General features: G+C 39.0%; 1 protein-coding gene across 3 annotated transcripts in view; it reads right to left on the minus strand.

Annotated features, from left to right (window-relative positions):
• Positions 1-18,303, minus strand: part of LOC126195219 (lipase 1-like) — a 226,308-nt gene that overhangs the window by 76,731 nt on the left and 131,274 nt on the right. For all 3 annotated transcript variants that reach the window (XM_049933738.1, XM_049933739.1, XM_049933737.1), the window contains exon 4: positions 834-1,068. In XM_049933738.1, coding sequence (XP_049789695.1) covers positions 834-1,068 — 235 coding nt within the window. The remainder of the gene's footprint in view (positions 1-833; positions 1,069-18,303) is intronic.

Below are 18,303 nucleotides of genomic sequence, written 5' to 3' on the forward strand. Positions count from 1 at the left end.
TCATTACTTCAAACTAGAAATAAAATGGTAATCCATAGAGTGGTGCGACACCACCTTTCCTCCGAAAAAAAGTTCAATGCCAAACCCTCGGCTGGTAAAATCATGACAATGCCCTCCCTCATGGTACAATAATCAACTCTGACATTCATTGTGCTACCCTCAGGAAGCAATGACTTCAGTATGTTAGTCACCACAAAAATGCAAAAAAACTTCTCCTTCTCCATGAATGATGTAAGGCCTCACACAAGCCTGCACTCTCAAGAGGAGCTCACAAAACACCATTGGACTGTCTTTCTCATCTGCTCTGCAGCCTGGATCTTGCACCTTCCAACTTCCATCTCTTTGGTCCAATGAAGGATGCATTCCACAGAAACAGTACATGGATAATTGGGAGGTTGCTGATGCAGCAAGGTTTGGCTCAAAAGTCAAACATTGCTGGCACAAAGACCCTCCCAGTAAGAGATGTAAAGACACTGCATTGAAAAGAGATTATGTTAAAAAATAGGGTTTTGTAGCCAGGAGAGTGAGGAATAATATGGTGTAACAGAATCCTGAAAAAAAACCATCCTGCTTTCAGGATAAAAATGTGTTGCATTTTTTATTGAATGCCCCTTGTAATGTGGAAATATGACTTAAACTGTAAAAACGTTTTGGGGAATTGACCACAGACTTTGGAATGCATTGCTCAACAGTAAAAGTGTATTCCTGTGAATGAGCGTGCCATTTATTTGTCGTTGATCTTCTCTAACAGTCATAGATGTAAAAAGTTCCTGCAGAACAAAGTAATCATTGGGTAATTAGGAGAAGGAATCAAAGTAAAAACCTCTACATACCACTAACCCTGGTGTCAAGATGTTGGAGAAAATCGAACGATGAGGTATGTATGCAGGCGCTAGCATTGCTGCCATTCGGATGGCACGGGAGTGACGGCTTGTCGGCAGTGCCAACATGGCCAGCAGCGCAGTGCAGCCGGCAGAGTGGCACACAACAGAGGTGCGCCGTGCAGCAGTAGTTGCGAACATCACATCCAACATGGCGGGTATATCTTGCTCGCCCATCTCCTGGAAGCTGCAGTAATACAAGTTCTCACATGTGACACATCACATACTGAGATTTTATAAATTAAAAACACCAATACTGTGGTTGGGAATGAATCTAGGGATTTGAGGTTGCTCAACAATACAAGAAGGAGGACTATTTTCTTGTCAGCTGTAGCAGATGAGTAGGAAGAAATTAGCCAGACAGCTATGACTGTACAAGTCATCACGCCGTCATTCTGCTTGAGCAGTATGCTGACCTAAAGTGAGCCATTTCTGACAGCTAATCACACCAAGGAAGCTAGATTCCATCAACACTTGTGCTATGGATGGTGAAGAAAAATAGAAGAGTTGCAAGCTGCAGAAGAGGAAACAAGGGACTATGTGGCTGGAATTAGTTGTGGGCCATCAGCTCATAAGCAAAAGCAGCATTCAACGAAACTACACAGTAGTGAAAATAAATATTCACTTATCAGCATGCAAAGATATCCCACTACAGACAGCAATTACTGTCACAAATTGCCAATTCTACAGGTACTTTCACCAGAGCTGAGGACTGTACAGCAACTGACATTTGGTTTTGTCGAAGACAGTCATTTGACAGTGCATTTAATGTGTCAAGGAACTACACAGGAGTGCAAGTGAACAGTTAAGAGAGTCACTCCTTTGGCTGATTGGATGTCATGTTACAGACATTTGCTAAATGTTATCAGCTAGAATCCTATGAAAAGGTTTGTTTGCCAATACATTCCTTTTATTTTTAAATTCAGTTTACAATTTATTAGTAATGTCACTTAGCTTTATTTTGTGGATTTGTTTTGAGGCAGAATCGGTTTTTGGTTTCCTCCAAGTGCTCTAACCCTTTTTTCTGAAAGTTATGAATAGTGGAAATATTTGAAGGAAAGTTTGAACGAGGAAAAGGACAAAGAAAATGCTATCATCAAAAATTTGTTAGCTTGTTTAGGACATCTAATGTATACCATTAAATATGTTGCAATCAACTACCTCTGGTTGTCCAATGCCCTGCCTTATAATGAACCTGAAAATAATGCCAGGCTCGAAGCAAACTCAAGCAGTTTGTACTAATACGGCAGCTTTCTGGCAGACAGAACAGCCCATTGGACTACGAGCAGGGGAAGTCAAGCCCTGCTTGTAACACCAGGTAGCGTGCTCATCTCAGGGTGTTACAATTGATGTGCAAACTCCCTGACGAAAACAGTTCCAGGTAGGTAGCACCATTCTATGGAGGACACTTCTCCCACCTTTCACATAATTAATTTTAGGTAGCACCATAATAATGAGGAAATTTCTTCCACCTTTTACAACGTTAATTTGTTATCCAAGGTATTAGGGTACACCATTCCACCACACAAGATACACCAATATTGATATTTCAGCAGCAATAATAATAATTATGTTTCATTCACAGATGCAATTTGAGGGTAGAAATTTAAAGGAAATGTTTTCTCATCAGCATGACTGCGTTTTATATTTTCTGTCAATTGTAAATAGAGCTCAGATTTGATGCTAACATTGTGATAGTTGGGAAAGTGGCTAGAATACTGCAATTTTTGGTGTTATTGCAGCCAGAGTGTTTATGTTTATCATGAGTATGAATATTATTTCTAAGATCCTTGTGTTTAGATGTGGTGGTGTTACAAGGTGACAGAGTTTTGGTTCTTGATATGGCAGTTTTCTATTCATTGTTGTATTTGATACATTTTGGACAGTGACAACTAGTTCATCATGTTAAAAGAAAAGAAAAAATTCCTTGACGTCTATATTTATGTGCTGCTCCATGACTCTGCTGTCAATATCTTTATTCTTGGCTTGTATGTAACTTCTGTGTTTTCTTTCAGTAGATGTGGTTTTTTTTCGTATCCAGGGCGTAATTACAAAGCTAATAAAATGTTTTCTTGCCTTTAAATAATATTTTTCATCAGGTTATGGGCCCAGTACACGTGTAAAGGCAAACAACATAGTTTAATTAAAACAGTATTTGAAATGAACCTATGTCTGTAAAGAAACATGACTGCTAGCGGCGATTATAAGGTCAGCATTGATAAGCTTGAAGGACCTAATGACTGGGCCAAATGGGAATGGCATATTTCTATGGTGCTGCGTTCATATGGACTAGAAGATATTATTAACAGTACACGTGAACGTGTAGAGTTGCCGCAAGATGTGACAAGTGCACAAAAAGAAGCGTATGTGGAATGGCACAAGGACGATGCAAAGGCAGCAAGTCATAGCAAGTGCACTAAGTAAACCTGTTGCAGAACTCGTCTTAACGTGCAAGAATGCAAAATAAATCTGGGACAAATTACGTGCCCGATTTGAACGTAGCAGTACTCAGCGTTTGAATATGTTGATTGAAACATTTTTCCGTGTTAAACGTTGTGGTGTTACCGCCAGACACCACACTTGCTAGGTGGTAGCCTTTAAGTCGGCCACGGTCCGTTAGTATAGGTCGGACCCGCGTGTCGCCACTATCAGTGATTGCAGACCGAGCGCCGCCACACGGCAGGTCTAGAGAGACTTCCTAGCACTCGTCCCAGTGGTACAACCGACTTTGCTAGCAATGGTTCACTGACAAATTACACTCTCATTTGCCGAGATGATAGTTAGCATAGCCTTCAGCTACATCATTTGCTACGACCTAGCAAGGCGCCATTACCAGTTACTATTGATGCTGTAAAACATGTACCGTCAAGAGCGATGTTCACCATTTATGGATTAAAGTTAAATATTCCAGCAGCTATGTACGTTTTTTGCTAAAGTCTAATTCCCTTGTCCTGTTCCAGACCTCACGCCAGCCTGCGTGAGCTAAAACGCGTGCCTTTCGGCTTCCTCTAGTAGTACCGGGTTGGCTCTCTTGCCAACCCACAACAAACGTGATGAAATGAAAGATATTAGTGCACATGTGGCCAAACTGCAAAAGTTATTTGTGGACCTGAACGATGAATTAGCAAAACATGAAGAAAATACGCTATCTGAAAGAATCTTAAATGGGCGGATTTTGTCTACACTGGGAAAAGACTATGACAATTTTAAGGATCTCTGGGATACGATACCGACAGAAAAGCAAAGCTTGAATTTATTGATTGAAAAACTGTGTACTATTAAACTGCGTGAACAAGACATTAATGGAAGTGCAGCTTTTGTCGTTTCTAAAACAAGAAAACGGCAAACAAGTAATCAGCAAGTAAAGATGACGAAGTCACAATTAAAACAGAAGTTTCCGTGTAATATATGCAAACAATTAGGTCACTGGGCAGCAGAGTGTCCACAGAACACTCGTGACAGCAATAAAAGAAAAGAGAAGAAGCGAGAAAGTGAACACGCTGCATTTACTTCATACGCTATGGGTGTGTGTACCAGTAATCACAGTGACCCAAATAAACGGTATTTGACAGTGGCACCACAAATCATATCACTCCCAACAAACAGTATTTTGTTTCGTATAGTGAATTTGATGTTCCTCAAGTGATTTCATTGGGAAAACAAGATGTCAAAATGTGTGCGTACGGTCGAGGAACAGTTTACATCCAACATCGACGAAACAATAAATGGTACAATGCTAGAATGGACAATGTTTTGTACATCCCTGATGCAAGTGCTAATTTGTTCTCTGTGAGAGCCATTGCCTGCAGAGGCTACAGTACTAATTTTAGTTATAATAATGTCTGTGTTCGAAAACAAGTCAGTGGCAATATTGTTATGACAGGTTATGTGAAAAATGGACTTTATGTGTTGAACATGCGTGTTGTTAGAAATGCAAAAATGAATCGTGTGAACTTGATGACTTCATCCGAAATATTGCAAGTGTACCATGAAAGGTTTGGTCATCAAAATAAACAATATGTGAAGAATATTTTAAAAGGAATGAACATTAATGTGGAAGATGCCAAGAGTGAATTTTGTGACGGCTGTGTGGTTGGAAAGATGCATAGGCTGCCATTCAAAACACGAACAATACGCGCTACCAGTGCTGGTGAATTAATCCACGCGGATGTCAATGGACCAATGAGCTCGAAATCTTTTGGAGGCAAGCATTATTATGTGTTTCAAAGACGATTTTAGTAAATTTTGTCGAATTTTCTTTTTAAGACACAAAAGTGAAGTGTGTACTGTGCTTAAGCAGTTTTTAAATGAAGCACGAACAAATGGACATGTTGTCAAACAATTTAGATGTGATGGTGGCAAAGAATTTAACAATAAGAATGTCAGGGAACTGCTTGCAGACAGGAGAATAGAGCTACTGATTCCTCCTCCTTACACTCCTGACCAAAATGGTGTGGCTGAACGGGAAAATAGGACCATTGTTGAAGCTGCCGGGTCAATGCTAAATCCGAGTAAATTACCTAAAGGGTTGTGGGCAGAGGTATGTAACACAGCAGTCTACCTAATAAATCATACTGGAAAATCTTCAGTTGAAAATGAAACCCTTATGAACTATGGTTTAATCGACCAGTAGGACAACTTGATCATCTCAGAATTTTTGGCACAGGCTGCTATGTTCACATTAACAAACAATTCCGTTCCAAGTTTTATGATAAGGCAGTTTTTGGACGACTTGTTGGATATGTTAATGACAAAGATGGGTTTAGAGTTTGGATTCCATCTAAAAGAAAAGTGGTGTTGAGTCACGATGTGAAATTTAAGCCAGAAGTTGTTTGTGATTTACATAGTGATCATGTTGAATTTGAAGTCCCTCAGGAAGAATTTAATGATCCGAATTCATCTAAAGATGGCCAATGTAAATCTCCTAGGCTGTACACTTCTGGAGGAAGCCAAACTCAAGAAAAAATTGGCACTCTCGATTCTAGAGAAAGTCAAGAGTCAAGTGAATCTGATGAAAATAAAGAATTAACAAAATTTCTAAAAGCAGAAGCTGCTGAATCTTCTAATGAAGAGAAACAGAAGAATAAAAGACAACGAAGAAAACCAACCTGGATGGAAAGTGGTGAATTTTGTATGGCAACAAAAGTTGATGCACTTGAATACAAAGATCCAAACTGTTTTTCAGAAATATTGCAGTCAAACGAGAAGGAAGAATGGATGCAAGCTATTAGTGAAGAACTTCAGTCACTAAAGAAAAACAATACCTGGGTGCTGGTTGACCGTCCGAAGAATGCAAAAGTATTGCAAAACCGCTGGGTTCTACGGCGATAGATCGTAGTCAATGGAGGTACTCGCCTTAAAGCCATATTGGTTGCAAAAGGCTTTATTCAGAAAGCAGGAATTGATTATGATGATGCCTTTAGCCCTGAGGCACGTTATGACACCATACGAACTCTGTTGGCTGTAGCTGCTTCAAAGAAAATGCTGCTAGAACAATTCGATGTAAAGACAGCTTTTTTGAATGGAATACTTGAAGATGAAGTATCTGGTTGTTACCAGAAGGTTTCGAAGATGGTACAGGTCGAGTGTGTTTCTTAAAAAAGAGTCTTTATGGGTTGAAGCAAGCACCACGTTGCTGGAACAAACGTTTTGTTGAGTTCATGAAGAAAGCTGGTTTTTCAAACAGTGATGCAGATCCATGCCTATTTTATCGTAGACAAAATGGAAATAGCCTTTATGTGGCATTCTACATTGATGATGGCCTGATTGTCGGCAGTAACAAGAAAGAAATTGCTGTTTTTATTGATGTTTTACAACATGAATTCGAAATAACAACTGTCAGTCTGGACAATTTTCTTGGCATAAAAATAAAGCAATATGAAGATGGAGCAATAATGATAAGTCAAGAGAAATACACAGAAGAAATTCTGAAAAGATTTCGAATGACAGAATGCAATACAATCTCTACTCCTATTGGACGTGAGGACAACAATCAAAACGAAGAAGTTTCGTCATCTGTACCCTACGGTGAAGCAATTGGTTGTCTCAAGTACCTTTCAACAGTAACTCGTCCAGACATCACTTTTGCAGTCAATAAAGCTGCTCGAGCTATGGAGAAAGCAACCACTGAAGACTGGAATAGAGTAAAGCGCATTTTCCGGTATTTGAAAGGGACCTTAAATTTTGGAATTGTATATAATAAAAAAGAAGAGTTGAAGATTTACGCTGATGCAGATTTCGCAGGTGATAACCGGACAAGGCACTCAACAACTGGAATTCTTGCGAAGCACTCAGGTGGTGCAGTGTCATGGACAAGTCAGTTGTAGAAAGTAGTGGCCACATCCACAACCGAAGCGGAAATAATTGCAGCTAGTGAAGGAGCGAAAGAGTTAGTTTGGTTACGTCGTCTGCTATCAGAATTAGTGGAAATGTTGGGGCAGCCTCCAGTTCTTTACATTGACAATGCTAGTGCATTGAAGTTGGCAAAAAATCCAGAATATCATCGACGTTCTAAACATATATAGAGGTCCGACATTTCTATGTTCGTGAAAGATATCTGAACGGTGAGATTTTCTTGGAACACATTGATGGACACAACCAGTTGGCTGATATTTTGGCGAAACCCCTTGAACGAGTTCGATTTAATTTTCTATGTTCAGAAATTGGCATGCAAGAGACAGAGCAATAATTTCATGATTTTTTTCTTTTGGAGGAAGTGTTAAAAGAAAAGAAAAAATTCCTTGACGTCTATATTTATGTGCTGCTCCATGACTCTGCTGTCAATATCTTTATTCTTGGCTTGTATATAACTTCTGTGTTTTCTTTCAGTAAATGTGTTTTTTTTTTCGTATCCAGGGTGTAATTACAAAGCCAATAAAATGTTTTCTTGCCTTTAAATAATATTTTTCATCACATCACTTAGCTTCTAGGTTGTGGAGTGTGAGTGAAAATGAATAGTGTAAATAATTTACAAGTTACAGACTTTCTCCACCTTTATGGCGAGGAGAAGCTTGCTGTAAAGAGACTAGGATGACTGTTACCAGTTTTCAATACTGTGCAAAATATTAATACTGGAAATCAACAGTTTAAGAGAGTATTCCAAATGAATATTTATAAAAACAGTGATTCGTTATGTGACTGTGAAGTTAAAAATGTGCTATTCTCCTTCCCATGCCTGTTGTTTGGTAGGGAACAATCTTGGATGAAAGTGGAAGTTATGGATAAATCATCTGAGTACCAAAGGGAAGAAGCACGAATCTTCAGCTTTTATATACAAAATTGTTTAAGACCAGCACTTTTTGGAACTTTAAACATAGCTAAACAACAGGATAGTGAGTACAGAAGGAAAATTGCGAAATATTTTGATGAATTGTAGTCATTTCTGGGGTTATGTTGAGTTGGCGTTAAGGGATAATCATGAAACTGTATCATTGTCAAACCCTGATGTTTTCAGAAGACTGATTAATTTTAGTGCTAACTGGCTGCAACACTAAAAAATAATTTAAATGAGGCAACTGATTTCAAAGAAACATCCAAAACAATTCAAAACGAACTTCTCCCAATTATGTTGGAGGTATGCCAAGAAGAAATTTCAAAGCAAATAAGAAAAACACAACTTTCAGCCATAACAGCAGATAAAATTGGTGATATATAAAATGTATTTCAGATGGGTATTGCATACCATTATGTATTAAGAGGTAAAGCAATAGAAATTTTCTGGAGTTTCCTGTCATGTTCCAAACAAGACGTGCAGATGTTAGCTGTGAGTTTGCAAGAAAAATAAGACAAGCAAAAAGTAAATGAGACTCCCTAAAAATCAATTGCACAGACTTATTAAGGGACACCCTTTATGGCTTGTTTATCTAGTGGGGTACAAGCTATTGTGAAAAAAAATGTATCTTAATGCAGAAGATGTGCACTGCTACACTCATCAAGTTAATCTTATAATGAGCATGGTGGCATCAGTCAATAACAATGGTTTTTTTTTGGGGGGGGGGGGGGTTACATGGAATATGTGCATTCTTCTAAAACAGCTCACAGTGGACTGCAATCCTTGACGAAGCTGTGAGAAAGCATTTTCCTCGATCTTTCCTGCTCAATGGAACTTTCAATCTCAGTCCATAAACACAGTTCTTCGTTGTGAGGAAGACTTTATTTCAAGCATGAATTACTTATTGTGACTCTATAATGAGTGAAATTACAATTCTCCAGGGTCTTGGTCATAAAAAAGTTCATCCAAGCTGTAGCTTTAATTATTGCTTGGAAATCCTCAGTTAAGTTATGCCATTAGTCAAATTTCTTTTCAGTTAGCTATAGCATAGAGACACTAATGTGTGCTCTGCCCATAAGACGATTTGAGCATTTGAAAAACATATTATCAGGATCCAAGAAGAAATTGATGTCATCAGTGTAATTAATCCACTGATTATTCGGTGAAGAAAAGGAACTTGGACAAGACTGAGTGCAAAAGAGAAGCAAAGGAAGTGTATGATGTGATAATTTCTGAAGGTAAAGAAGGGTCTAGTTGCTCAGGTCATCAGTTAGCATCATCAGTGTTTCTTCCAGAAAATTTCCCCTGTACTGTTCTAGATTTCCTAAAGATATCTTAGGGAAGTGTGTTCAGTGTATACATTTTTGGCTAAGCTGAAAGTACATAATGAACTATCTTCTATCTACCTAGTGCAGGAATTTAGGTCATTGTCTGGGGCTGCTAGTCTATTGAAGTTTACAACAACCAATAACCTATGGAAAATATTTACTGAGTGCTCTAAACTGTTGAAGCTCACCCTCACAATTTCCATTATGTCAGCTGTAGCACAAAGGTGCTTTTCAACTTTGAAAAGAATAAAATCATTCTCACGCAACTCTGTCAGCCTTTTCAATGTTTCCCATTGAAAGAAATCTTGTGCTGGAGATTGCAGACTTCGGTAGGGGTGACTGAAAGTTTGCATCAATAGAAGACAGGAGGCCAATTTTCAATACAAGTGAACTAAGAATAAGTGTACTTATAACATATAATTTGTCTCTATTTCCAGTCTTTTAAATGACAAATGTATGGTATTTCAGTTCTATGAGGAACGTAGGTCATTAGATAACATTAACAGTTTTTTAGATAGCCATAGCGTGCTCTCTGCCACAGATCTTTTTCTGTCATTGATATATCTAACTTTTTGCAGGCCTGTAAACTGGATTTAAAAAAGTGAATTTGGTGCCATTCATACAGGAGGTGTTTGCATCATAATGAATGTCAGGAAGGCAAGTGCTGAGATAAAAAATTTTCTTCATTGTAAGAGTCTCATATAAAAATTCACCACTGAAATTTTGGTATAAGATCCAGCTTCAGATATCACCAGCTGCCACTGGCAGTGAGATGGTCTGCTCCTCATGAATCTGCCCAGAGCTCATGGTCTAGTGGCTAGCGTTGCTACCTCTGGAGCAAGAGGTCCCAGGTTCGATTCCCACTCGGGTTGGGGTTTTTCTCTGCCTGGGGACTGGGTGTTTCTGTTGTCCTCATCATTTCATCATCACCCTCATCAGTCGTGACAATGTATAGATTGGACAGTGAAAAAAATTGGACTGTGAAAATACTGGGACTTTGTACAGGTGTTGATGACCATGCAGTTGAGTGCCCCACAAACCAAACATCACCATCATCCTCATGAATCCTGCCATGCTCTATGATACTCTTGGGAAGCAATAACAGCAGCTCTTTCTGCATTTTCTGTAGATGTTAGCCAAAATCCAAGAGCATACACTATGTGATCAAAAGTATCTGGACACCTGGCTGAAAATGACTTACAAGTTCCTGGCACCCTCCATTGGTAGTGCCAGAATTCAGTATGGTGTTGGCCCACCCTTAGCCTTGATGACAGTTTCTACTCTCACAGGCATACTTTCACTCAGGTGCTGGCAGGTCTCTTGGGGAATGGCAGCCCATTCTTCACGGAGTGCTGCACTGAGGAGAGGTATCGATGTCGGTCGATGAGGCCTGGGATGAAGTCGGCATTCCAAAACACCCCAAAGGTGTTCTGTAGGAGCCAGTCCATTGCAGGGATGTTATTGTCATGTAACCACTCTGCCACAGGCCGTGCATTATCAGCAGGTGCTTGATCATGTTGAAAGATGCAATCGCCATATGCAAATTGCTCATCAACAATGGGAAGCAAGAAGGTGTTTAAAACATCACTGTAAGCCTGTGCTGTGATAGTTCCATGCAAAACAACAAGGGGTGCAAGCTCCCTCCATGAAAAACATGACCACACCATAACAGCACCACCTCCAAATTGTGCTTTTGGCACTACACATGCTGGCAGATGACGTTCACTGGGCATTCGCCATACCCACACCCTGCCATCAGATCACCACATTGGTTACCATGATTCGTCACTCTACACATTTTTCCACTGTTCAATTGTCCAATGTTTCCACTCCTTACACCAAGCGAGGTGTCGCTTGGCATTTACCAGCGTGATGTGTGGCTTATGAGCAGCCGTTTGACCATGGGATCCAAGTTTTCTCACTTCCCACCTAACTGTCATAGTACTTGCAGTGGATCCTGATACAGTTTGGAATTCCTGTGTGGTCTGGATAGATGTCTGCCTATTAAACATAATGACCCTCTTCAACACTTGGCGGTCTCTGTCAGTCAACAGACGTTTTTGTGCTGTACGTGTCCCTTCACATTTCCGCTTCACTATCACATCAGAAATAGTGGACCTATGGATGTTTAGGAGTGAGGAAATCTTGTGTACAGATGTATGACACAAGTGACACCCAATCACCTGATCACATTCGAAGTCCTTGAGTACTGTGGAGCACCCCATTCTGCTCTCTAACGATGTCTAATACATATTGAGGTCACTGATATGGAGTACTTGGCAGTAGGTGGCAGCACATTGCACCTAATATGAAGAACATATGTTTTTGGGGGTTTCCGGATACTTTTTATCACAAGTGTATCATAGAGCTGTTACTCTGCTTAGAAAGCTGGAGCAACTAGACATCAGTATTATGGCTGCATGTTGGTCAGTTCTGGAAAGATTTTTTCCGTGTTTCAAAACTTGTTTCTATCAGTCACCATTTCTCTAGCGTGTGATGGAAGAAAACTGGTCACTAATATTTTTGCTGGATTCTTTGTGAGACAGATATGTATGTATTTACTAAAATAGCAAGTGTGAGTAGACATGAATACACACATTAGTTATCAAATCAAAGGTATGTAAAAATTCGATAAAATTTTGTGGGAAAATTAATAGTTCTTTTCAAAGATATGACTTCTGTGGGAAATCTGCATTGAGTTGCCTTAGCGCATTGGATACTGGGATGACCTTGCAATGTGAAATGTACAGAAGACACATTTTGATTATTCCTCACAGGAAAATGAAAGTAATTCCAGATGATATACATTAATTAGATCTCACAAAGTAAATGCTAGTCAGAGCCTTGCTGAAGTGATCCTATGCCCCTGGCAGGACTGCCGATGCTAGCCACCCATAAAATTATCTGTTTGTAATTTTTTATACACAAATTTTATTATCTTTTAATAATAATGAAGCATTATTGAAACATGCTACTTAAATGAACTACACTGATTTAAAATATTGTTTGTGGCAACAATTGCACACTGTTCCAGTACAACATATAATAAAGAATAGATTTAATTTATTCCTCATAAACTATTAATGATGAATAAATTTCTAATTAGAAATAAACAGGCACTATTACTAAGAGGTAAGAAAATACCCCTTTACTGAAATTTTGTTTCTATTATAATTGTACTGTACATTTCCTTTCTGTGAGTGGAGTAAACGCATTGATTATGTAATTGGGGTGAATATAGCTAAATTTCGTAGTTGGCTTTCATGCACTCTCAAGCTTAAGCAGATTTTTATCATCTTCAATTTGATGAAATTGCATTCACAATATCCTGGCAATTTTTTACATGTCATGAAAGCTGTTTTGATATTAGGAGAACCATCTCCCTAACCTCTTCTTTACAAAAAAAAGAAAAAAAAAAAAAAAAAAAAAAAAAAAGAAAGAAAAGAACATTCAATACCTCTGTTATATTTTGCACAAAAATCAACTGTCATTTTTCAAGATAAGACATATAGCTTTCATTTAAAACTTTTCTTGACAAGTAATTAAAGTCACATGAAATAGCATCACACAGGTGAGACATGTTTTTCATTTCACTTATTATTCTACGAAACAATTTAAAACACTAAGGGTCAATCAGTTTTGCTCCAGTCCTCGGTATGTAGAAACTGGCAAAAATCAGAAGCCTTCAGGAAAATAGCATATCTGTATTAGCATCCATTCGCCAACCTTTGAGATCCTACAACAGAAGTAGCAGCAAGAACTCCATTGTTGAACATGAGTGAGTTGTTTAGGTGGCAGCTGTGTGAACCAATTAAATTGCTTCACATAATCCATATCAGCGATAGATATCTGTTTGGTTGTAGTTATCCAGAAAATTTTCAGTGCTTTGGTAACAAAATTGCATTATTTATTAACTGATATCAACCATGAAAACCACGACATAATAAAAGCACAATGAAAAAAATTATTGAGGATAAGAGCATGGCTATGTGTTGGGAAGAAATGAGTTTGGAGGTCATGTGATCAACAACAGAAGACAACAGCAGCTGTCAAAACATTGTTCCTGAGAAACCATGACAGTGCCATGACATGATGACCAGGGTGAGTGAAACAATTTGAAATGCGTTGTGGGATGTTTTGATGTACCATGACATAACAGCCAGTGTGAATTGCCTTTAAAGGTACTGTGGATTTGGAAAAACATCTTAGCACAGAAAAACATGAAAGGATGACACTGGTTGCAACCAGCTACACATCTGGCTCATGCTCAGTTTTATGACTGAAAAACATAGGGCTGTTGTTAGAAAATTTTCAAACCACAGAAGCCACACTGGCAAATCATACCACATGGTTCTTCATGATGACTTCTTTTTCTTTTGCCTTCACCCTGTACCTACACAGGTTCATCATGATTTGATAACCATAACAGATTTGGCATTGACAATGCTGGAGGGTGGCTGGATCTGGATGCCATTCCTGCCACCACACAGTTTTTTACAACCATTCATACAAGTTGATTGATTATGCCAGCAAATTAAATAAAAAGCTATTTCTAAAAATCTGAGATTGCACCCAATTTGACTTGTGGAAGTATTAAAACAGAAATCATTATAAATCTATGACTGCACCTCACACTGTATACATTATTGTCAAAACAATGAATACAAAGTTCCATACTTTGACCTGGGGACCTATGCAAGCAAACATGGTGCACTGGATATGTTCCCAGCTGTAATTCTATATTTTCATTACAAAAACAGTGGTATTAAAACAAAGGTACTTCACTTACAAAGATGTCCAAATGAAACTTCAGATAGTATTGCCGGTTATACTAAAGATACTTTGAAAAACCATTACCTTACCAGTTCAAAATGAATTGCTTTTGCTAGTGACAATGCAAATTCTAACTCCAGTGGTCTTGCATAAGGGAGAGAGAAAAATGTGTATCATACTCTCAAAAGACAGTTAAATGAAAGCATAATGGGAATTTGATGCCATGCATATATATTACAACATATCTTGTAACAGGGAACTGATTCTCTCCCTTTAGATATAAAATTTTTTGCTAACAAAGTTTTCTATTTTTTTACATGTATACAGTAGGCACAGAAGTGAAAGATTTATGCAAATTGGTGGATATAAACAACAAATAACGAGAAAGAAAAAAGAAAGAGATGATCGTACAGTATTATTGACAGTAAGACCCCATCTGGAGTTGTTTGATTGCCTAGTGCAAGTGTTTTTTATTTGAAACCACTTTGGTAACTTGCTTGTTGGTGATGAAGACGAAATGATGATAAGGATATATAAAGTAGTGTAAATTAGATTGTCAGTATTGTTTATTGCAGGTGTCCAGTGCGAGTCATTTATGAGATACCGTATTTTGAAAAGTTCATACATCGACACTTGTTTATGCCTCTCAACTTTCATAATTGCTAGGTATAATATTGTTATGTTTGGTTGCAGTGTACTTGTGTGTTCTTTGAGTGCATTTTGACTTGCTAGTCAGTCACTGTGTGACAGTCCAAGCAATAGGTCATGAATGGACAGAGGAATTTACCAATGCAGAAAAAGGTGACACACTCATGGTGTATGGAAAGTATAGGAAGAATACAGTTAATCTTGTATGGTGTATGCGGCAAGATAACCCAATAGATGTCAACCATCTTGGCAATTATTTATCAACATCTTCAACCATTAATATGAAAGTGGTAAGGTAACACCTAGACAATGTTATAGAAGTCAACAAGTAATGACAGAAGAGAGGGAAATTAATGTTCTTGCTACTGTTGCAATTGATCTGCACGTTAGCTCCCATGCAATCACATGAGGAAGTGGTGTGAGTCAAGCAAGTGTCCTATGTATCCTCCACTGACATAGGTTCCATCACTATCACATCTCTCTTAATCAAGAGCTGCATCCAAATGATTATGAGAATTGTTTTAAGTTTTGTACATGGGCATTAAGACATGATATTCCAGATGTATAATGTATCTTCTTTAGTGATGAAACCACATTTACCAATCATGGCCAGATAAACTGCTGAAACATGCACTTTTGGTCCATTGACAGTTCCCATTGGCTTCAGCAGGTGGAGCCTCAGCATCCATGGAGTGCAAATATATGGCGTGGGATAATGAACCATCAGTTCATAGGCCCATGTTTCACAGATGGAACACTGAAAGCCCACCATTATCGGAGCCTCTTAACACACCATCTTCCACAGATGGTAAAAGACATTCATCTGCAGGCTAGGAGGAACCTGTGGTACCAACACAATGGCTGTGCAGCCCATAATGCACAAAGTACTACAGTATGTCTTCACAAATCATTTCCAAATCATTGGATTGGATAGCCCAGGATGGCTTGCCATGAAGGGCAACAAAACAAGATGTACAGTATTGTTGACATACTGCTGTGCCTTAAAGGTGCCACAGATGACAACCATAGGGGTCTACTATGAAAAGAAATGGCACCCCAGATGATCACTCCTGGTTGTCACGCAGTAAAGTGGGCGAGAATCAGATTGGTATCTTTTGTGTTAGCAGAAGAACCAACACCGTGTTACAAGTGGAGGCCGAAATGCACGCGTTTTAGCACACGCAGGCTTGCGTGAAGGGGGAAGAACTATACTAATGTGAGGTCTGGAACATGACAAGGAATGAGAATTCAGAAAGCAGACATAATTAGTTTGATACTTAACTTTAATCCATTAATGATGAACATCACTCTTGACAGTACATGATTTACAATATTATCTGTTCAGAATACATTCTTGAAACAATTATAGTAACTGAATATGGCGCCTTGCTAGGTCGTAGCAAATGACATAGCTGAAGGCTATGCTAAACTGTCATCTCTGTAAATGAGAGCGTATGTAAACAGTGAACCATCGCTAGCAAAGTTGGCTGTACAACTGGGGTGAGTGCTAGGAAGTCTCTCTAGACTAGACCTGCCGTGTGGCGGTGCTCGGTCTGCAATCACTGATAGTGGCGACACGCGGGACCAACGTATACTAAAGGACCGTGGCTGATTTAAAGGCTACCACCTAGCAAGTGTGGTGTCTGGTGGTGACACCACAGTATCCCACCACTGTCTAGAGTGTCTCCAAACATGCCTTCAACCTGGGATCTCTTTGAATACAGTAGAGTTGTCTTTAGTGATGAGTCCCACTTTGAACTGAGCTCCTATGACCAGCAAAGACATGTCTGGAAATGCCTGGATAGCGATGGGATGTCAACTTGACTGTTACCCACCTTATGGCTCGGCAGCCAGGAGTGATGGCCTGGGGTGCCACTTCGTTTCATAACAGTACCCCTTTTGTTGTCATCTGCAGCACCCTTGCAGAAAATTAGTATGTTGATGAAAGTCTATGGCCTGTTTTGTTGCTCTTCATGGGCTTACATTTCAGGAATATAATGCCTGCCTGCACATGTTGAGAGTTTGTACTGCTTGCCTTCATGCTTATTAAATCCTACCTCAGCCAGCAAGGTCATCAAATATCTCCCAAACTGAGAACTCTTGGAGCATTATGGGGTCCTCCAATGACCTCATGATTTTGACAGTTTAACAAGCCAATTGGACAGAATTTGGCATCATATTTCTCAGGAGAACATCTATCAATTCTATCAGTGCCAAGCCAAATAACTGCTTTCATAAAGCCCGGGGGGAGGGGGGGGGGGGCAATGTGCTATTGACTTGCTCAATTTGTGAAGCTCTTTCTCTTGAATAAATCATCCAATTTTTCTGAAATTTTAGTCATTTGTTTGGCTGTACATGTACATCACATCCACTGATTTCTGTCCCATTTGGATGATTACTTTGAGATGCGCTATTTTTATTGTCTAAGAGTGTATATGAGTTGTGCTCAAAAAGTAACGAACCTTGTTTTGCCACTTACACCAGTGAAGTGCAGGAGATATTATTCAGTGGAAATGTGGTAGGGGACATCAACGAGCAATCATGATTTTGTCCCTGCCAGCAGGGAGCATCAGTCACTGGCAGTTGGACTATAAGTGAGGACACATAGTGAGCATTCATCAGATTCCAGTTGCTTGTAAAAAGATAGAACAAATTAAGCAATAACATTGCACCAAATTTCGCCAAAACCTCAATAATACTGAAGTGAAAACTGCTCAAAAGATTTGATGGCTTTGGGTGACAATACCATGAACAATTCACAGCTTATGGAATGATACAACCAATTCAAGATAGCCACACATAAGAGAACAGAGACCCATACTCAGGCAGACCTGGATTTCAGTACAGAAGTCAATAACATTTAGCAAGGTTATCACAGATTCTGTATGTGAAATAATTTGGATGAAGTGAAGCACCAAATGTGGGTAAAAAATGATGACTGGATCCTTTTATAGAATGTCTATGCCAGGAGCTGTAGCAAGAGGGCACTTGACAAAGAACTTGCAGAATTTTGTGAATAAGTTTCCTGATCATACCACTGTAGTAGGGAACACTACAACTTGCCAGCTACAGAACAACAGAGTCATGGGATCAAAAGTGGTGCCAGTGATGGGAATTTGTGAGATAGTATTTTGACACTCTTGCCTGAAAATAATTTCAAGCAGATTCATGAGTGTAACATCTTAACCTGCTATCAACAAACAGACCTGAAATTTTCAAATTAGTTAACACAGAGGAGGGCATTATTGGTCACAAGGCTGTAACAGCATCAATGACGATGGATGTTATAATGACTGTTAAGAAAGGTAGGAAAATATTCTTTCTTGCAAGAGTGACAAGGTACAATTTGCAGAATATCTGCGAAGAGACAAACGAGTAAGGATAAATCTTGATACAATTTGTG

The sequence above is a fragment of the Schistocerca nitens genome, chromosome 7, assembly GCF_023898315.1.
Source record: "Schistocerca nitens isolate TAMUIC-IGC-003100 chromosome 7, iqSchNite1.1, whole genome shotgun sequence".
Taxonomy (NCBI): Eukaryota; Metazoa; Arthropoda; class Insecta; order Orthoptera; family Acrididae; genus Schistocerca; species Schistocerca nitens.